Source organism: Pleurodeles waltl, chromosome 1_2 (assembly GCF_031143425.1).
Source record: "Pleurodeles waltl isolate 20211129_DDA chromosome 1_2, aPleWal1.hap1.20221129, whole genome shotgun sequence".
NCBI classification, from domain to species: Eukaryota; Metazoa; Chordata; class Amphibia; order Caudata; family Salamandridae; genus Pleurodeles; species Pleurodeles waltl.
The window spans coordinates 991169652-991182822 of NC_090437.1; the positions used below are offsets into that span (position 1 = coordinate 991169652).

Consider the following 13171-nt stretch of genomic DNA (forward strand, 5'->3'; position numbering starts at 1 on the left):
GTTTTATTTATTAGAACATTCTGCCCTTCAGTTGCAGAACGTTCTAATAGCCTTATAGCCTTCCGTAAGTGGGCTATACCGCCATTAAAGTCCCACTCCCTTGTTAAAGACCCTTGCTTTCTGCTCGGGCCTTTAACGGTGAAGCAGGCCTTTAATTGCCAGAATACGGCACAATATAGTAATGCACAAGGTACTATCCTACATTTGAAGAAGAAGCAAGTGCAAGCCTAAGTAATCCTGACAAGTTTCAACAGTGAAAGAAACCAAAATGCAACCTACCGTAGACCATAAAGCACAGTTCCATCAGGATGCAAGCGGATCATTCTATTTTTCACAGTAACTCCATGAACAAACGACCTTTTGTCATTGAGGAAGTATGTGTCTGGTACCCATAGCTGATCAGCAACCCTGTTATCCAACGTGAGGTTCAGCGGTATTCCAGAATAAGAAAGCCTTTTATCCCTCCATGACTGCTGGAAGTACATTGTAAGTGTATAATCCTGAAAGTAAACAGAGACAAGCGCACAATATATGATGTGTTAAAAACCTGCATGCCAGTCACAAATTCACTATTTGTTTTATCTCTTTGAAAGTCAATATCACATTCATTCTAAATTAACATCACCCTACTTCCTCCGTCAATGAAAGGAAGCTATCTTGTATATGTTGGTTAATTTATCAAGATAAAATGTTGGGATTTGATTAATAAAAACATTGCAGGTGCAAAGGAGAGGATCATTTTCAGTTAGCATAAAAAGAGTACATCGGTAGCATGAGCTTGGCAATACATATTTTAATCCACATCGTGAGATCCAATATTTTTATGGCTTGTTGCCCAATCAGTGTTAGGTGTTATATATGTAAAAACAGAAGCACTAGTGCCAGGCAGGAGGGATCTCTGTGCTTTCATTGGAGCTGCTGGTGTGGCAGCTCCAAGGCGCTCAGGTTTACAAAGGTGACCCTACCTGGAATACTGAATCACTTTGCTATGTTGTGCTTTAGCAGCATCTCTGATGTAAATAGGCCTTTCTTTGCAGTGCATTCAGTACAGTGCAAAGAAGCCATGTTCAAGCACTCACAAAATACTGCCTAATTAAAATTCATAAGGCATGACCAGGCAATTCCCCATTGGGCTGCAGCTATTAGAGGCCGGTTTTGAGAGCCCAGCGCGACTGGTACGTCACTTTCCCTAAATACCCAAGATCAATTGCAGCAGACACAGGACACTTCAAGAGGGAAAGAGAGGCATGGAGAGAGAGTAAGGGATCCGAGAGGAAGAAGAGAGCCTAGCAAAGGAGAGAGAGTATGGATGGATGAAAAGAGAGAAAAGCAGAGTGGAAAGGAGGCACCAAGTTTGGTGTGATCGTTTTTGCCAGGGCTTCTTTTGCTTTCCCAGCCCAACCTGGAACCCTTTTGTGAACTGATGTTAATGCAGAAGTGGATCCTGCAAAGAAGTGCAAATCTAAATGATTGCACTTGCTTTCTTAAAGTGCTGACATTGCTCTCTCAGTGTCAGAAATGTGGCAGAGCTTGAAAAGGACTTATAAAAGAGCATGCAGGGGTCCGTGTGACTTCTGTGTGCCCCCCGCCTTCCCCACCATCAGTGTTCAGAGCTGTTCATCCGCACAGCCATGATTTGCTTCTCCGAAAGTTTTTACTTTTCAAATACTTGTTCCATGTAAATGACTATTGACACATTTCTTTACATATCGAAAAGAAGCGGGAACGCCAATTCTCAGCTTCCCTTGAATTGCCATTTGGAAGGACTAGCGATATGTGCATTAGGAGTGGTAGCATCACTTCTAGCTATTAATATTTTTAATTTCGAATTTTTAATTTTCTCTCAGGTTTTGCGAGACGAAACGAGAATTGATGTCCGGCTCTAATAACTTGCTGATGCTTAGTCATCTTTATTAATTGATGTTCTGATTCGCGTGCGGATGTACACGTAGAAACTTTATACCAGGACCCCCAATATGTCATTTAGGTAACTTTGTTTTTCAACCTGCAAAGCAAACGACAAAAAAACTCTCAAGAGCGGTGGAACAGCACGGCAACATAATTACAATCAACTCTACTTCATAATTTATGCTCAAACATTCAAAACCCAATTTTTCTATTGCGCTCAATCATCTCCACGCCATCTGTATGCATAAATTGTGCAGTTTTGTCGAGACTATCTGTGACCCATTAACCTTCTTAGCAGTGAATAAATAGGATAATATAATTGCCTGCGATGCATCAAACATGTGATCATTTGAAATACTGGCAGCAGTACAATCTGCACAGGCATGCAGTTGATAAAGAATTTTAAATCCTTAGGTAATCTAAAGCCATAGCGTAGAAGTCTAACTTCTGCTAATAAAGATGCAATAACAATGTCTCATGAGTGAGCTCAGGGACAAACTTCACAATAGTGGATGGCATTCTATACAGTATCTGTGTTTGTTGGATGCCAAGTATTCCACCTGATTCTTTGCATTTCTTAGCCGAACTATGGTGGGCATAGGACTCTACACACTTTATTCCTGGTAACCAGTGGTAAGGTGTTTGCACACACTCTTTTAAACATAATAAAGATGGCATGTACCTAACTGGTGTATTTAAATTACTGGTAAATCCCTAGATTATATGGTACAACATATACCCAAGGCTGATAAATTAAATGCTACTGGTGGACTGCAACACTCGTGCCACCCACTAAAGTAGCACTGTAAAAACGCTGATGCGTCTGTCATTGAAGCCTGATTGGGCAGTTTTAAACTGCCATGTGGACCTAGCAGAAGAAACAATTTCCCAGGTGTAAAGCCTCCATTTTTTAATAATTGTAAATCACCCCTAAGGTAGGCCCTGAATGCTCATAAGGCAGGGTGCATGGTATTTAAATGTAATGGTATTTAGTTTAATGTTTTACATATCCTAGCAATGAAAAACCTCCAGACTCGCTTTTCACTGTAGCAAGACTGGTTCTCTCATAAACACTGGATTACATTATAACCACGGATTAACTGGAGCCAGTCGTTTCCAGTGGGGACACAGTACTTATTTTTGAGGGCCGACACCTATTTTTGAGCATCTGTCATTTACTGCGAGCAAAAGACACATATGGGAAAGACAGAGAAAGAGAAAAACAAAAAAACATTGCAAAGGGAGACAGCAGAAAGCTACAAGAGTGAGCTGTAAATCAATTAAAGAGACCCGAGATGGCTTTAGGATTACTCTGCCTCAGTATTCTGTGTTTGTACATCTAATTGCAGCAGCTGTGTGTTTCAAAGGAGAGTTTTAGGCACCTGCACGTTTTTATTTACAAATTAAGCACTGATTATAGCAATTTATACTGCTTAATTTCGGTTAGGGAGCAGTTTGAAAAATGCTTAAAGGACTCATGTCAATGGTAATTTGAAATCCAAGCCAATGGTAAAGTTGGATTTAATAGTACTTGTTAGAAAATAAGCCATCATTTGTGTGGCCTGCACAAGTAATGGGTCCACATTTGTCTTCCACTGGGAACCAAACACCCCATTGTAGCGCTTGATTCTCAAAGGGTAGTGAAACAGAGGAGTCCAAGACCTACTCAAGGGAGGTTGTGTAGGCTAGCAATCCCCATTTACAGGTACGCAAAAATAACATTCAATAAATGATTGTGCTTTTTCTTTTGAAGGAAAAAGTACATTTATTACACACACACTACTCGATACTATGCAATAATTTACAAATATATATAAGCAGATGGAAATGCTTCTTGGTAACATCGCGTAATCACTCTTACCCCTCCCACAGAAAGGGACAGATCAACAAATCACATGTCAAAATATTCACTTGTATGAAAATACAATAATTGAATATAACTTTGAATAAAACACCCTTGATATGGTCAAAAAAGCATATATACTTTTGAACATAAATGGTTGTCAGTATCATTATTTCATTAAGCATTCACCAGTGGTACTATCTATGTTTGGGTGATTCATGTAGTCAGCAAAAACAAAGCGATTTAACCACAACCCTTAAAGAGCAGCACATGTATAATTACAAAATTATGCAATTATAGACTTTCACGCCTAGAAGAGGTTTGCAGCATACACTTCTCATAAGCTTTAGCAGACATAGGGCCTCATTACAACCTCAGCAGTTTTCTGTGAAGGCCATGAGGCTGCGGGCGCTAGAATACCACCAGTGCTGGCAGTATTACTGGCTCCCTATTTTGACTTTTCCACTGGCCCAGCGGAAAAGTCACATCAACATTGCTGCCGGCTCGTAATAGAGCCGGCGGCAATGCTGATGTGCAGCGGTTGTAGTAGCACCCGTCACACATTTCACTGCCTGCAAATTGGGCAGTGAAATGCGTGATGGGGCTGTGCCTGCAGGCCCCTGCACTGCCCATGCATAGCGCATGGGCAGAGTAGGGGCCCCCAGGGGCACCCCGAGTTCCCTTACCTTGGGCAGGCTGGCGTTAAGGGGAGTCGAGATCCCCAGCGCTGCCCTGGCGGATCACGACCGCCGGAACCGCCGGGACCGCCGGGACCGCCATGGCAGTATACCTCCGGTCCCGGCGGTGTTACCGCAGCAGTACCGCCGCAACCAAAATGTGGTGTGCAGTACCGCGGCTCTACTGCCACAATAGGCCTGCTGGTCAACTACCGCCAGGGTTGTAATGAGAGCCCTACTGCCATTTAGGCAAAGTCCCTAAAAGACATAGAGGGTCATTACGACCTTGGCGGGCGGAGCCGCCCGCCAGGCAGTAACCGCTGTGCGGCCGCCATTATGACATTCCCGCTGGGCCGGCGGGCGCAAACCGGTGTTGCGGCCGTGCGACGGGTGCAGTTGCACCCGTCGCGCTTTTCACTGTCTGCTATGCACCGCCGGCCCCGGCGGTGCGACCGCGGCGCTACCGCCGCGGTCGTAATGAGGGCCTCCGTACCGCCAGCCTGTTGGCGGTACGGACGCTACAAATGACCACCACAATTTCTATAATTATACAAATGTGCAATTGCCACCTTTCACCCCTAGAGGATAACTGCCAACATGAATGCTCACATTGAACCACTTCAGACCACAAAAACTGCAGCCATAGTCTCTGTCCCTAGGGGGAATAGCACTCCCAGCTGTACAGTAAAAGCTCCAGCCTGCGGAGTGTTTGAAAATGCCTAAAAACCCTTCAGGGGGTTCTCATTTTAGAGCTCCACCCAACTTAGGGTGGGTACTCTGGCACTTCTTTCGGGAGTAGACTCCTTTGCTCCCCATGTTTGTAATCCATTGGTGGTGATCCAGCACTCCTGGGGCCACCACAAAGCCAAAATAAGTTTGTCCTGTTAAAAAAGTTGGCCAGGCCCCGTAGGGCATTCTGGGGCACTCCTCACTGCTTCCGATGCATAGTTGAGCAGCAGCTCTCCTGTTGCACCGGGGAGAACCACTTTGACTTTCCCTTTTTTTTCTTTTTCTCTTTTGGGCTGCGCAGCATTGGGAAGCTTGCCATTTTCTTTGTGTTGGGGTGCTCGATCACACCTGAGCATCTTGCTTGGTTCCACATTGTGGGACAGCCCTGGGAGCCTACGCTGGGATGCATGAGCTGGCTCCCACGTGCCAGCACTCTGGTAAGCTACCGCGGGAGCGGGCAGCTTCATCCTTGTCTGCCGGATCCTGCAGGCAGGCGAGCACATTGTGGCTCCCCTTCCGGCTCCCCCAGACATGAGCGAGGGAGCTGGGAAAGTAGGCCATGTGGGATGGAGTGCAATGGCACTCCCCCCACGTATTATTAGCATTGGTTCCTGGGTTGGGGTCCTGGACCCCTTCCTCCTCTCATGAGAGGGTGGACGGTGCTCCCTCATCCTCATTGGCTTCACAGAGCCCAAGGATGCAGTCCTGGGGCCCTTCTCTATATCAAGAGTGAGCATGATGGCTGCAGCATGGGGCCCAGGGATGCGGTCCTGGGCCCTTCTCTCTTACATGGGGAGCATGATGGCAGTCCCTCACACTGGACGCCTTCTCAGGCTCAGGGATGGGGCCCTGGGCCCCTTCTTGACATTACAGGGAAGCACAATGGTACCTCCCCTGAATTTCTTGCTTCTCAGGGGCAGCCCTCTTGGCTCAGGCCGACCCCGGGGGGCTGAAAACAGCCTCGCAGTGGAGCTTCAAATGCTCCGGGTGAGGCAAACGTCAAAGGTTACCAAAAACTGAAGAAATGTGATATCCCAGGCCCCTTTACGCTGATTTAGATGATTTTGGTCTCATTGTGCTCCTGGTGGCAAACCCTAGCCACTTGAAGCCCTTTTTTCAGGGCTCCTGGCCTCAAAGGTGACAAATCTTGCAGGGAGCTAGTTTCACTGGCTCCATGCACCAGCCTTTCTCTTTACATGTCCTCCTGGCTTCTCTCCTTGCTTGCACCGATGCCCAGTCTTTCTACCAACAGGTCCTCTGGAGGTGTAACAGTACCACATGGCGGCTGCCTCCAGTTTCAATGTCGAGCAGAAAAGTACACCCAAGAGACAGCTCTCACCCCTGCGCAGGACCTTTTACATGGGGGTTGGAGTGTCCAGCAGGGATGCATCTCTGGCCTATCCTGATGTGCCACATCATTCCTCCGCCCTTGTCCCAACCTCCCTGCACAGTCTTCTGGGATAGTCCTCTGGCACAGCTCAAAATGGCGTCACCCAGAAGTCACTTGCCTCATATGTTCTGGGGGTCTCAGCTGCACATCTCTACCCCTTACAGACATCACTGCCACGGCCTTCCCCAGAAAATCTTCAAAGTTTGGCTTCAGAGGTCTGGACTTCTTCCTTCGTTTAGTGGCCTGGGGCAAGTCCTCTTCCTGACACAGGGTCACAGCTGGTTGATTGACGCAGAGTAGTCTTCCTCAGCCCTTTTCTTCTTAGGAGCTGGCTTAAGCACTGTTATTTGCTCCTTTTGTGGTAGAAGGCTTTTGTTCCTACAGCTGGGGAGAAAAATAATTAACACAGCCCAGCAGGGTGACAAAAGGCCTTGGCTCTGATCCTGAGCTGAGCCAGAGAAATATGACATTTCTTTGATTTAAAATAGTAATACACACAGTTTTGGTTGAAATGGCAACAAGCTATTTTAAAAGTGGACACTGCAAAAATCAACAGTTCCTGGGGGAGGTAAGTATTGGTTAGTTTTTCAGGTAAGTAAAGCACTTACACAGTCAGTCACCTGGGCATAGGCAGCCCACCGTTGGGGGTTCAAGGCAACCCCAAAGCCACAGCATCAGCAACACAGGCCAGTCAGGTGCAGTGGTCAAAGGAGGGCCCAAAACACGTAGGCGCCCATTGGAGAGCAGGGGTGCTCTGGTTCCAATCATTTGTAGAGCACTGGGGTGGACACACACAAGCACACAAAACACACCCACAGCGGCACAGGGGTGGCGGGGTGCAGTATGCAGAGTAGGTGTTGGGTTTTGCATTGAAAACAATGGAGGGACCCGGGAGTCACTCTTGCGATGCAGGCGGGGCCTTCTCGGGCCAGCCACCGACTGGGCTAGGATAAGGGCCGCCTGCTGGTCACTCCTGAACTGGTAGGTGGTTCCTCTCGGTCCTGGGGGCTGCGGGAGCAGTGCTTGGTCCAGGCGTCGGGTTCCTTTGTTACCAGGCAGTCGCGTTCAGGGGGACCATCTGGATCCTCTCTGCAGGCGTCGCTGTGGGGGTGTAGGGAGGTCGACACAGGGTGTCTACATCGTTGGAGTCGCCTGGGAGTCCTCTCTGCAGTGTTGGTTTCTCCAAACTCAAACCGGGGCGTCGGGTGCAGAGTGTGAAGACTCACGCTTCTGGCGGGAAGGGAGAGTCTCTTTAAAGTTTCTTCTTTGTTGCAATTTTGTTGCTGTTTCTGGACAGAGCCGCTCTCCTCAGGAGGTTCTTGGTCCTTTAGGTGCAGGTCAGTCCTCTGAGTCCTCAGAGGTTGCTAGTCCCACTGGATGCGTCACTGTGCAGGTTCTTTGAGTCTGGAGACAGGCCGGTAGGGCTGGGGCCAAGTCAGTTGGTGTCTCCAACGTCTCTGTGCGGCTTTCAGGTCAGCAGTCCTTCTTCTTGTTGTAGGTTGCAGGAATATGATTTCCTGGGTTCAGGGTTGCCCCTAAATACTGCATTTCGGGGTGTGCTCAGGTCTGGGGGGCGGTAGCCAATGGCTACTGTCCTTGAGGGTGGCTACACCCTCCTTGTGCCTCTTCCCTGAGAGTAGGGGGGCTCATTACTATTCCTATTGGGGGAATCCCCCAAAACCAAGATGGAGGATTCCTAAAGGCAGGGGTCACCTCAGCTCAGGGCACCTTAGGGGCTGTCCTGACTGGTAGGTGACTCCTCCTTATGTTTCTCATTATCTCCTCCGGACTTGCCACCAAAAGTGGGGGCTGTGTCTGGAGGGGTGGGCATCTCCACTAGCTGGGATGCCCTGGGGCGCTGTAACAACAGGCATGAATGAGCCTTTGAGGCTCACCACCAGGTGTTACAGTTCCTGCAGGGAGAGGTGAGAAGCACCTCCATCCAGTGCAGGCTTTGTTCCTGGCCACAGAGTGAACTCACCCCATGTGGCCAGAAACTCATCTGGTTGTGGCAGGCTGGCAGGAACTGGTCAGCCTAACACTAGGAGTCGGACTGGCATGCAGGGGGCACCTCGAAGATGCACTCTGTGTGCATTTTGCCATAAATCCCACACTGACATCAGTGTGCATTTATTGTGCTGAGAAGGTTGATACCAAACTTCACAGATTTCAGTGTAGCCATCGTGGAACTGTGGAGTTCATAATTGACAGACTCCCAGTCCATATACTCTTTATGGCTACCCTGCACTTACAATGTCTAAGGTTTGGCTTAGACACTGTAGGGGCATAGTGCTCATGCAACTATGCCCTCACCTGTGGTATAGTGCACCCTGCCTTAGGGATGTAAGGCCTGCTAGAGGGGTGACTTACCTATGACACAGGCAGTGGGTTGAGGGTGTGGCACCCTGAGGGGAGTGCCATGTCGACTTTTTCATTTTCTCCCCACCAGCACACACAAGCTGTGAGGCAGTGTGCATGTGCTGAGTGAGGGGTCTCCAGGGTGGCATAATACATGCTGCAGACCTTAGAGACCTTCCCTGGTCACAGGGTCCTTGGTACCAGGGGTACCAGTTACAAGGGACTTGTCTGTGTGCCAGGGCTGTGCCAATTGTGGGAACAAAGGTACAGTTTAGGGAAAGAACACTTGTGCTGGGGCCTAGTTATCAGGGTCCCAGCACACTTTCAATCATAATTGGCATCAACAAAAGGCAAAACATTAGGGGGTAACCATGCCAAGGGAGGCATTTCCCTACACAGGTGATCAAAATGCAAAAAACCAGGGTGGATTAGGTGGGGCTGACCACCTTCTCACAGTACCATTTTAAAAATGACACTTTTACAAGTTGTGATTTACCTGCAAAAGGCAAATGTACATTTCTGTCTGTCACCAGTTTGACCATGCCTGCTGAATGGCTCCCCTGTGGTGAGATGCTTCCAGACAGTGGTAAAAGACTTGTGGTTGTAGAGATGTTTTTCTTTCTTGTGCAGGATAGACTGAGGAGTGTGCCCAACAGCCCCTTCCTGAGCCATGAACGGTGCCTACCCTGTCACTGGCAGGTGTATCTCACACCTTGTCCTGTCTCCAATTTTCATCCTAGTCAGCATGACCCCAAACCCAGTAAGAGGGTGGAGCTGCCCCAGAAGTTTTTTGGAGTGACTACAAGGGAGGGTTTACCCATTATCTTAGCCCCACATCTTAGTGGGCATGAGCAGGACTGACAAAAGCAAGAAGAGTTCTGCCACGATGGATTTCGGTGGAGAAGGGCACTGTGGGATTGTTTACAGTAAAACATGAAGGAGGTGCTTCAAAACTGGGTAGGGCGACCTTTGGCAACATTTACTCCATTGGTTAGGGTGCAACCAGGATTTTCCATCACATACAGGCCGGTCCTGGCATAAAAGTAACCCCTTTCATAACACTCCTGGACCTGTAAAGACTAAGATGACACTGCTGGCTGAAGATCCTGAAGTAAGATTGGACCTGCTTTCTTGAATCCGAGACCTCATCAGTGACTCCAAGGGGCAGTTGGCAGACCTCCTGTTTGAGCTATCGGGACACAATAAGCTTCCAGATGCCTTTTCCTGCAACTGCCCAGAAGACTGGTTCCAACTGGACCTGCCATGACCCCTGCTGTTGGCCTTTGCTGGAGTGAGTATTGACCTGAAAGTACTGTCCCTAAAGTACTGTCCCTAAAGTCATGGACCCTTGCCTTGTGTCAAAGTGTCCTTCTAAGGTTTCCTGAAAACTTTGGCTTATGAAACTTTTGCTCTGAGAACCCACCTGGTGACCTGGACTAATCTGTCCAGCCTATCCGACGAAGGTGCATTGAGAATTGCCCACAGATTCAGGTTCCCCTTGCAATGTTTTTCTCCACAACAGCAAATCAAATATGGCAGGAATCTGTGGAGAAGGCGCCCAGCCTTGAGGAGCCTGGGCTACAGCCTGCAGCCTTGTACGGCTGGAAGAATCTGAGCTTCATAAAAATGACTAAGTCCAAAGGTAAACAACTTCACTGAGGGAAGGGGCAAAAAGTATCCAGCAATGAGGGACCTTCTCTGGGCACAAAATTCCACTTTTTCCCACGCTGAGCTTTCCTGCCAAAAGTCAATGGCTTTACCTAGACCTCAGCCAGTGGCTATCCAACGACGTGGGGCCCTCTTCAGCCACAGCCTGAGGCCTTGCTTTTTTTACTTCTATTCCAGAGACTGGTCCGAGTATCCAACCCATGCTCCACCATGGCCAGCATTAATGATTGATTTTGTCCTGATCAAGAATAACCAGAGACCACGGTTGCTTCTTAACACTTTCGGCACCATTTCAAACCTTAGCATTTGGAAAATTCATAGCTCCAGATTTACTGATTGGATTTTTTACATGTTGGCATAGTTTATTTATTAAAATATACTTTTTCTAAATTTGTTTGAGCATTTGCTTTTGTTGTGTTTTTAATTTATTACTGTTTGAGTACTGCTTACATACTTTACACATTGCCTCCAAGTTAAGGCTGATTGTTTTTGTGCCAAGCTACCGGAGGCCTAAGCACAGGTTTACTAGTAACTTTTGTAATTCACCCTGATAAGGATTGTGAGTATCATTCGGGGGTGGTTCTTTTTTCCCTCAACTAATACTCATAGGGGCATATTTATACTCCGTTTGCGCCGAAATTGCGTCGTTTTTTTTGACGCAATTTCGACGCAAAACTAACTCCATATTTATACTTTGGCGTTAGACGCGTCTAGCGCCAAAGTCCATGGAGTTAGCGTCATTTTTTTGCGTGGACACCTACTTTGCGTTAATTATATGCAAGGTAGGCGTTCCCGTCTAAAAAATCGACTCCGAGGCATGTGTGTGGGATTTATACTCCCGGGCAAAAATCACGCCAGGGAGTGGGCGGGTCAAAAAAAATGACGTACGGCCGCTTTTGCGCCGTTTTTTAGCGCCTGCAAAAGGCAGGCGTTAAGGGACCTGTGGGCTCTGAAGGAGCCCACAGGTGCCCCCCCATTCCCCCAGGGACACCCCCTGTCATCCATGCCCACCCCAGGAGGACACCCAAGGCTGGAGGGACCCATCCCAGGGACATTAAGGTAAGTTCAGGTAAGTGTTATTTTTAAAAGAAAATTGTGGCATAGGGGGGCCTGATTTGTGCCCCCCTACATGCCACTATGCCCAATGACCATGCCCAGGGGACAGAAGTCCCCTGGGCATGGCCATTGGGCAAGGGGGCATGACTCCTGTCTTTGCTAAGACAGGAGTAATTTCTATGGGGGGTGGGAGTGAAAAAAAATGGCGCAAATTGGGTTGAGGCGCAAAAATTGCCTCAACCTGACTTGACCCATTTCTTGACGCCCAAGCTCCATATCCCCCTACGCCGGCGCTGCCTGGTGTACGTCGTTTTTTTTAACGCACACCAGACGGCGACGGCGGCTAACGCCGGCTAACGTCATTCAATAAATACGGCGCCCGCATGGCGCTTCAGAATGGCGTTAGCCGGCGCAAATTTTTTTGACGCAAAACTGCGTTGGCACACTTTTGCGTCAAAAAGTATAAATATGGGCCATCATATCTTACAATGCTGTTGTGTTATTAGAGTGCCATTTTGTAGTGTGAAATGATGATGATGTTGGAAAATGAGTTATTGATAAGGGCAGATAAGTACCTACACTTAACAATAGGCCACTAACCTCCACTTAGGTCCAGTTAGGTCTCAATAAATTAAACCCAGCTCAACCCTTGGTAGCGTGGAGACGAGCGGCAAGGCTTAGTTTAGGAAACAATTGTGAAAGCACTTAAAAATCACAAAACAGTAAATAAGTAAAACAAAAAATACAATAAAAATCTAACACCAATTTATAAAAATAGATCATATTTGTATTTTTAAAATGACACCAAAACAATTAAAATCGGATAAGGGGAACAGGAGATATGAATTTTGAAAGAATTACTGTTTCTTAGCGCATAGCAATGAAAAGTGCCAATCTGGTCATCTGGTCGCATCTCGTCCAGGGCAAAGTAAAATTTTAAGGCCGACCGTGATGGAGACCTCCTCGGCTACAGCCCGAGAGAGGCCGCGGTCAAAAGTTTCCATTCGGACTTAGTCGTTTTCTTGAAGATTTTCTTCAGCTTGAACAAGTTCCCAGTCCAATCCGACCTCCTGTAACTTTTCCTCGGATACGTTTCACAGGTGCCCTCAGTAGAGATTTCTACGTTTGGACTTAGACGATTTTTCAAGGTGAATCCTTCGACTGGGGAAAACCTGAATCTTTATCTGACGTCCTTGGAGCCCTCTTCGGATACACTGCCTGGGAGGTCCCGGTTAACTTTTTCTGAGATTTTCTTCACTGGGACGAAACTGCAAGTCAGGCCGGGTCGTGGTTGAGGCAAGCCGGCTAGAGTTGCCATGACCGGTCGGTCCCTTTATGAAGCTTTTTTCCAAAAGTTCTCCAAACTTCTCCAAACTTCTGGATCTTTTCCCAGATGCTCTTTTAAGGTTCTTTTGAAGTCCACAGCTCACCCCAATGTTCCAGAAGCTCTGAGATGCTCCTTGAGGGTGCAGACTACAACTCCCAGAATGCATCTGGCTCAAACTCCAAAGTGGCCACTGGACAGTGGTCAGCTGGTCAGTT

General features: G+C 47.6%; 1 protein-coding gene across 3 annotated transcripts in view; it reads right to left on the reverse strand.

The window, feature by feature from the left end:
• Positions 1 to 13171, reverse strand: part of GABRB1 (gamma-aminobutyric acid type A receptor subunit beta1) — a 1685242-nt gene that overhangs the window by 1006645 nt on the left and 665426 nt on the right. For all 3 annotated transcript variants that reach the window (XM_069234636.1, XM_069234628.1, XM_069234646.1), the window contains exon 4: positions 280 to 500. In XM_069234636.1, the coding sequence (XP_069090737.1) occupies positions 280 to 500 (221 nt within the window). The remainder of the gene's footprint in view (positions 1 to 279; positions 501 to 13171) is intronic.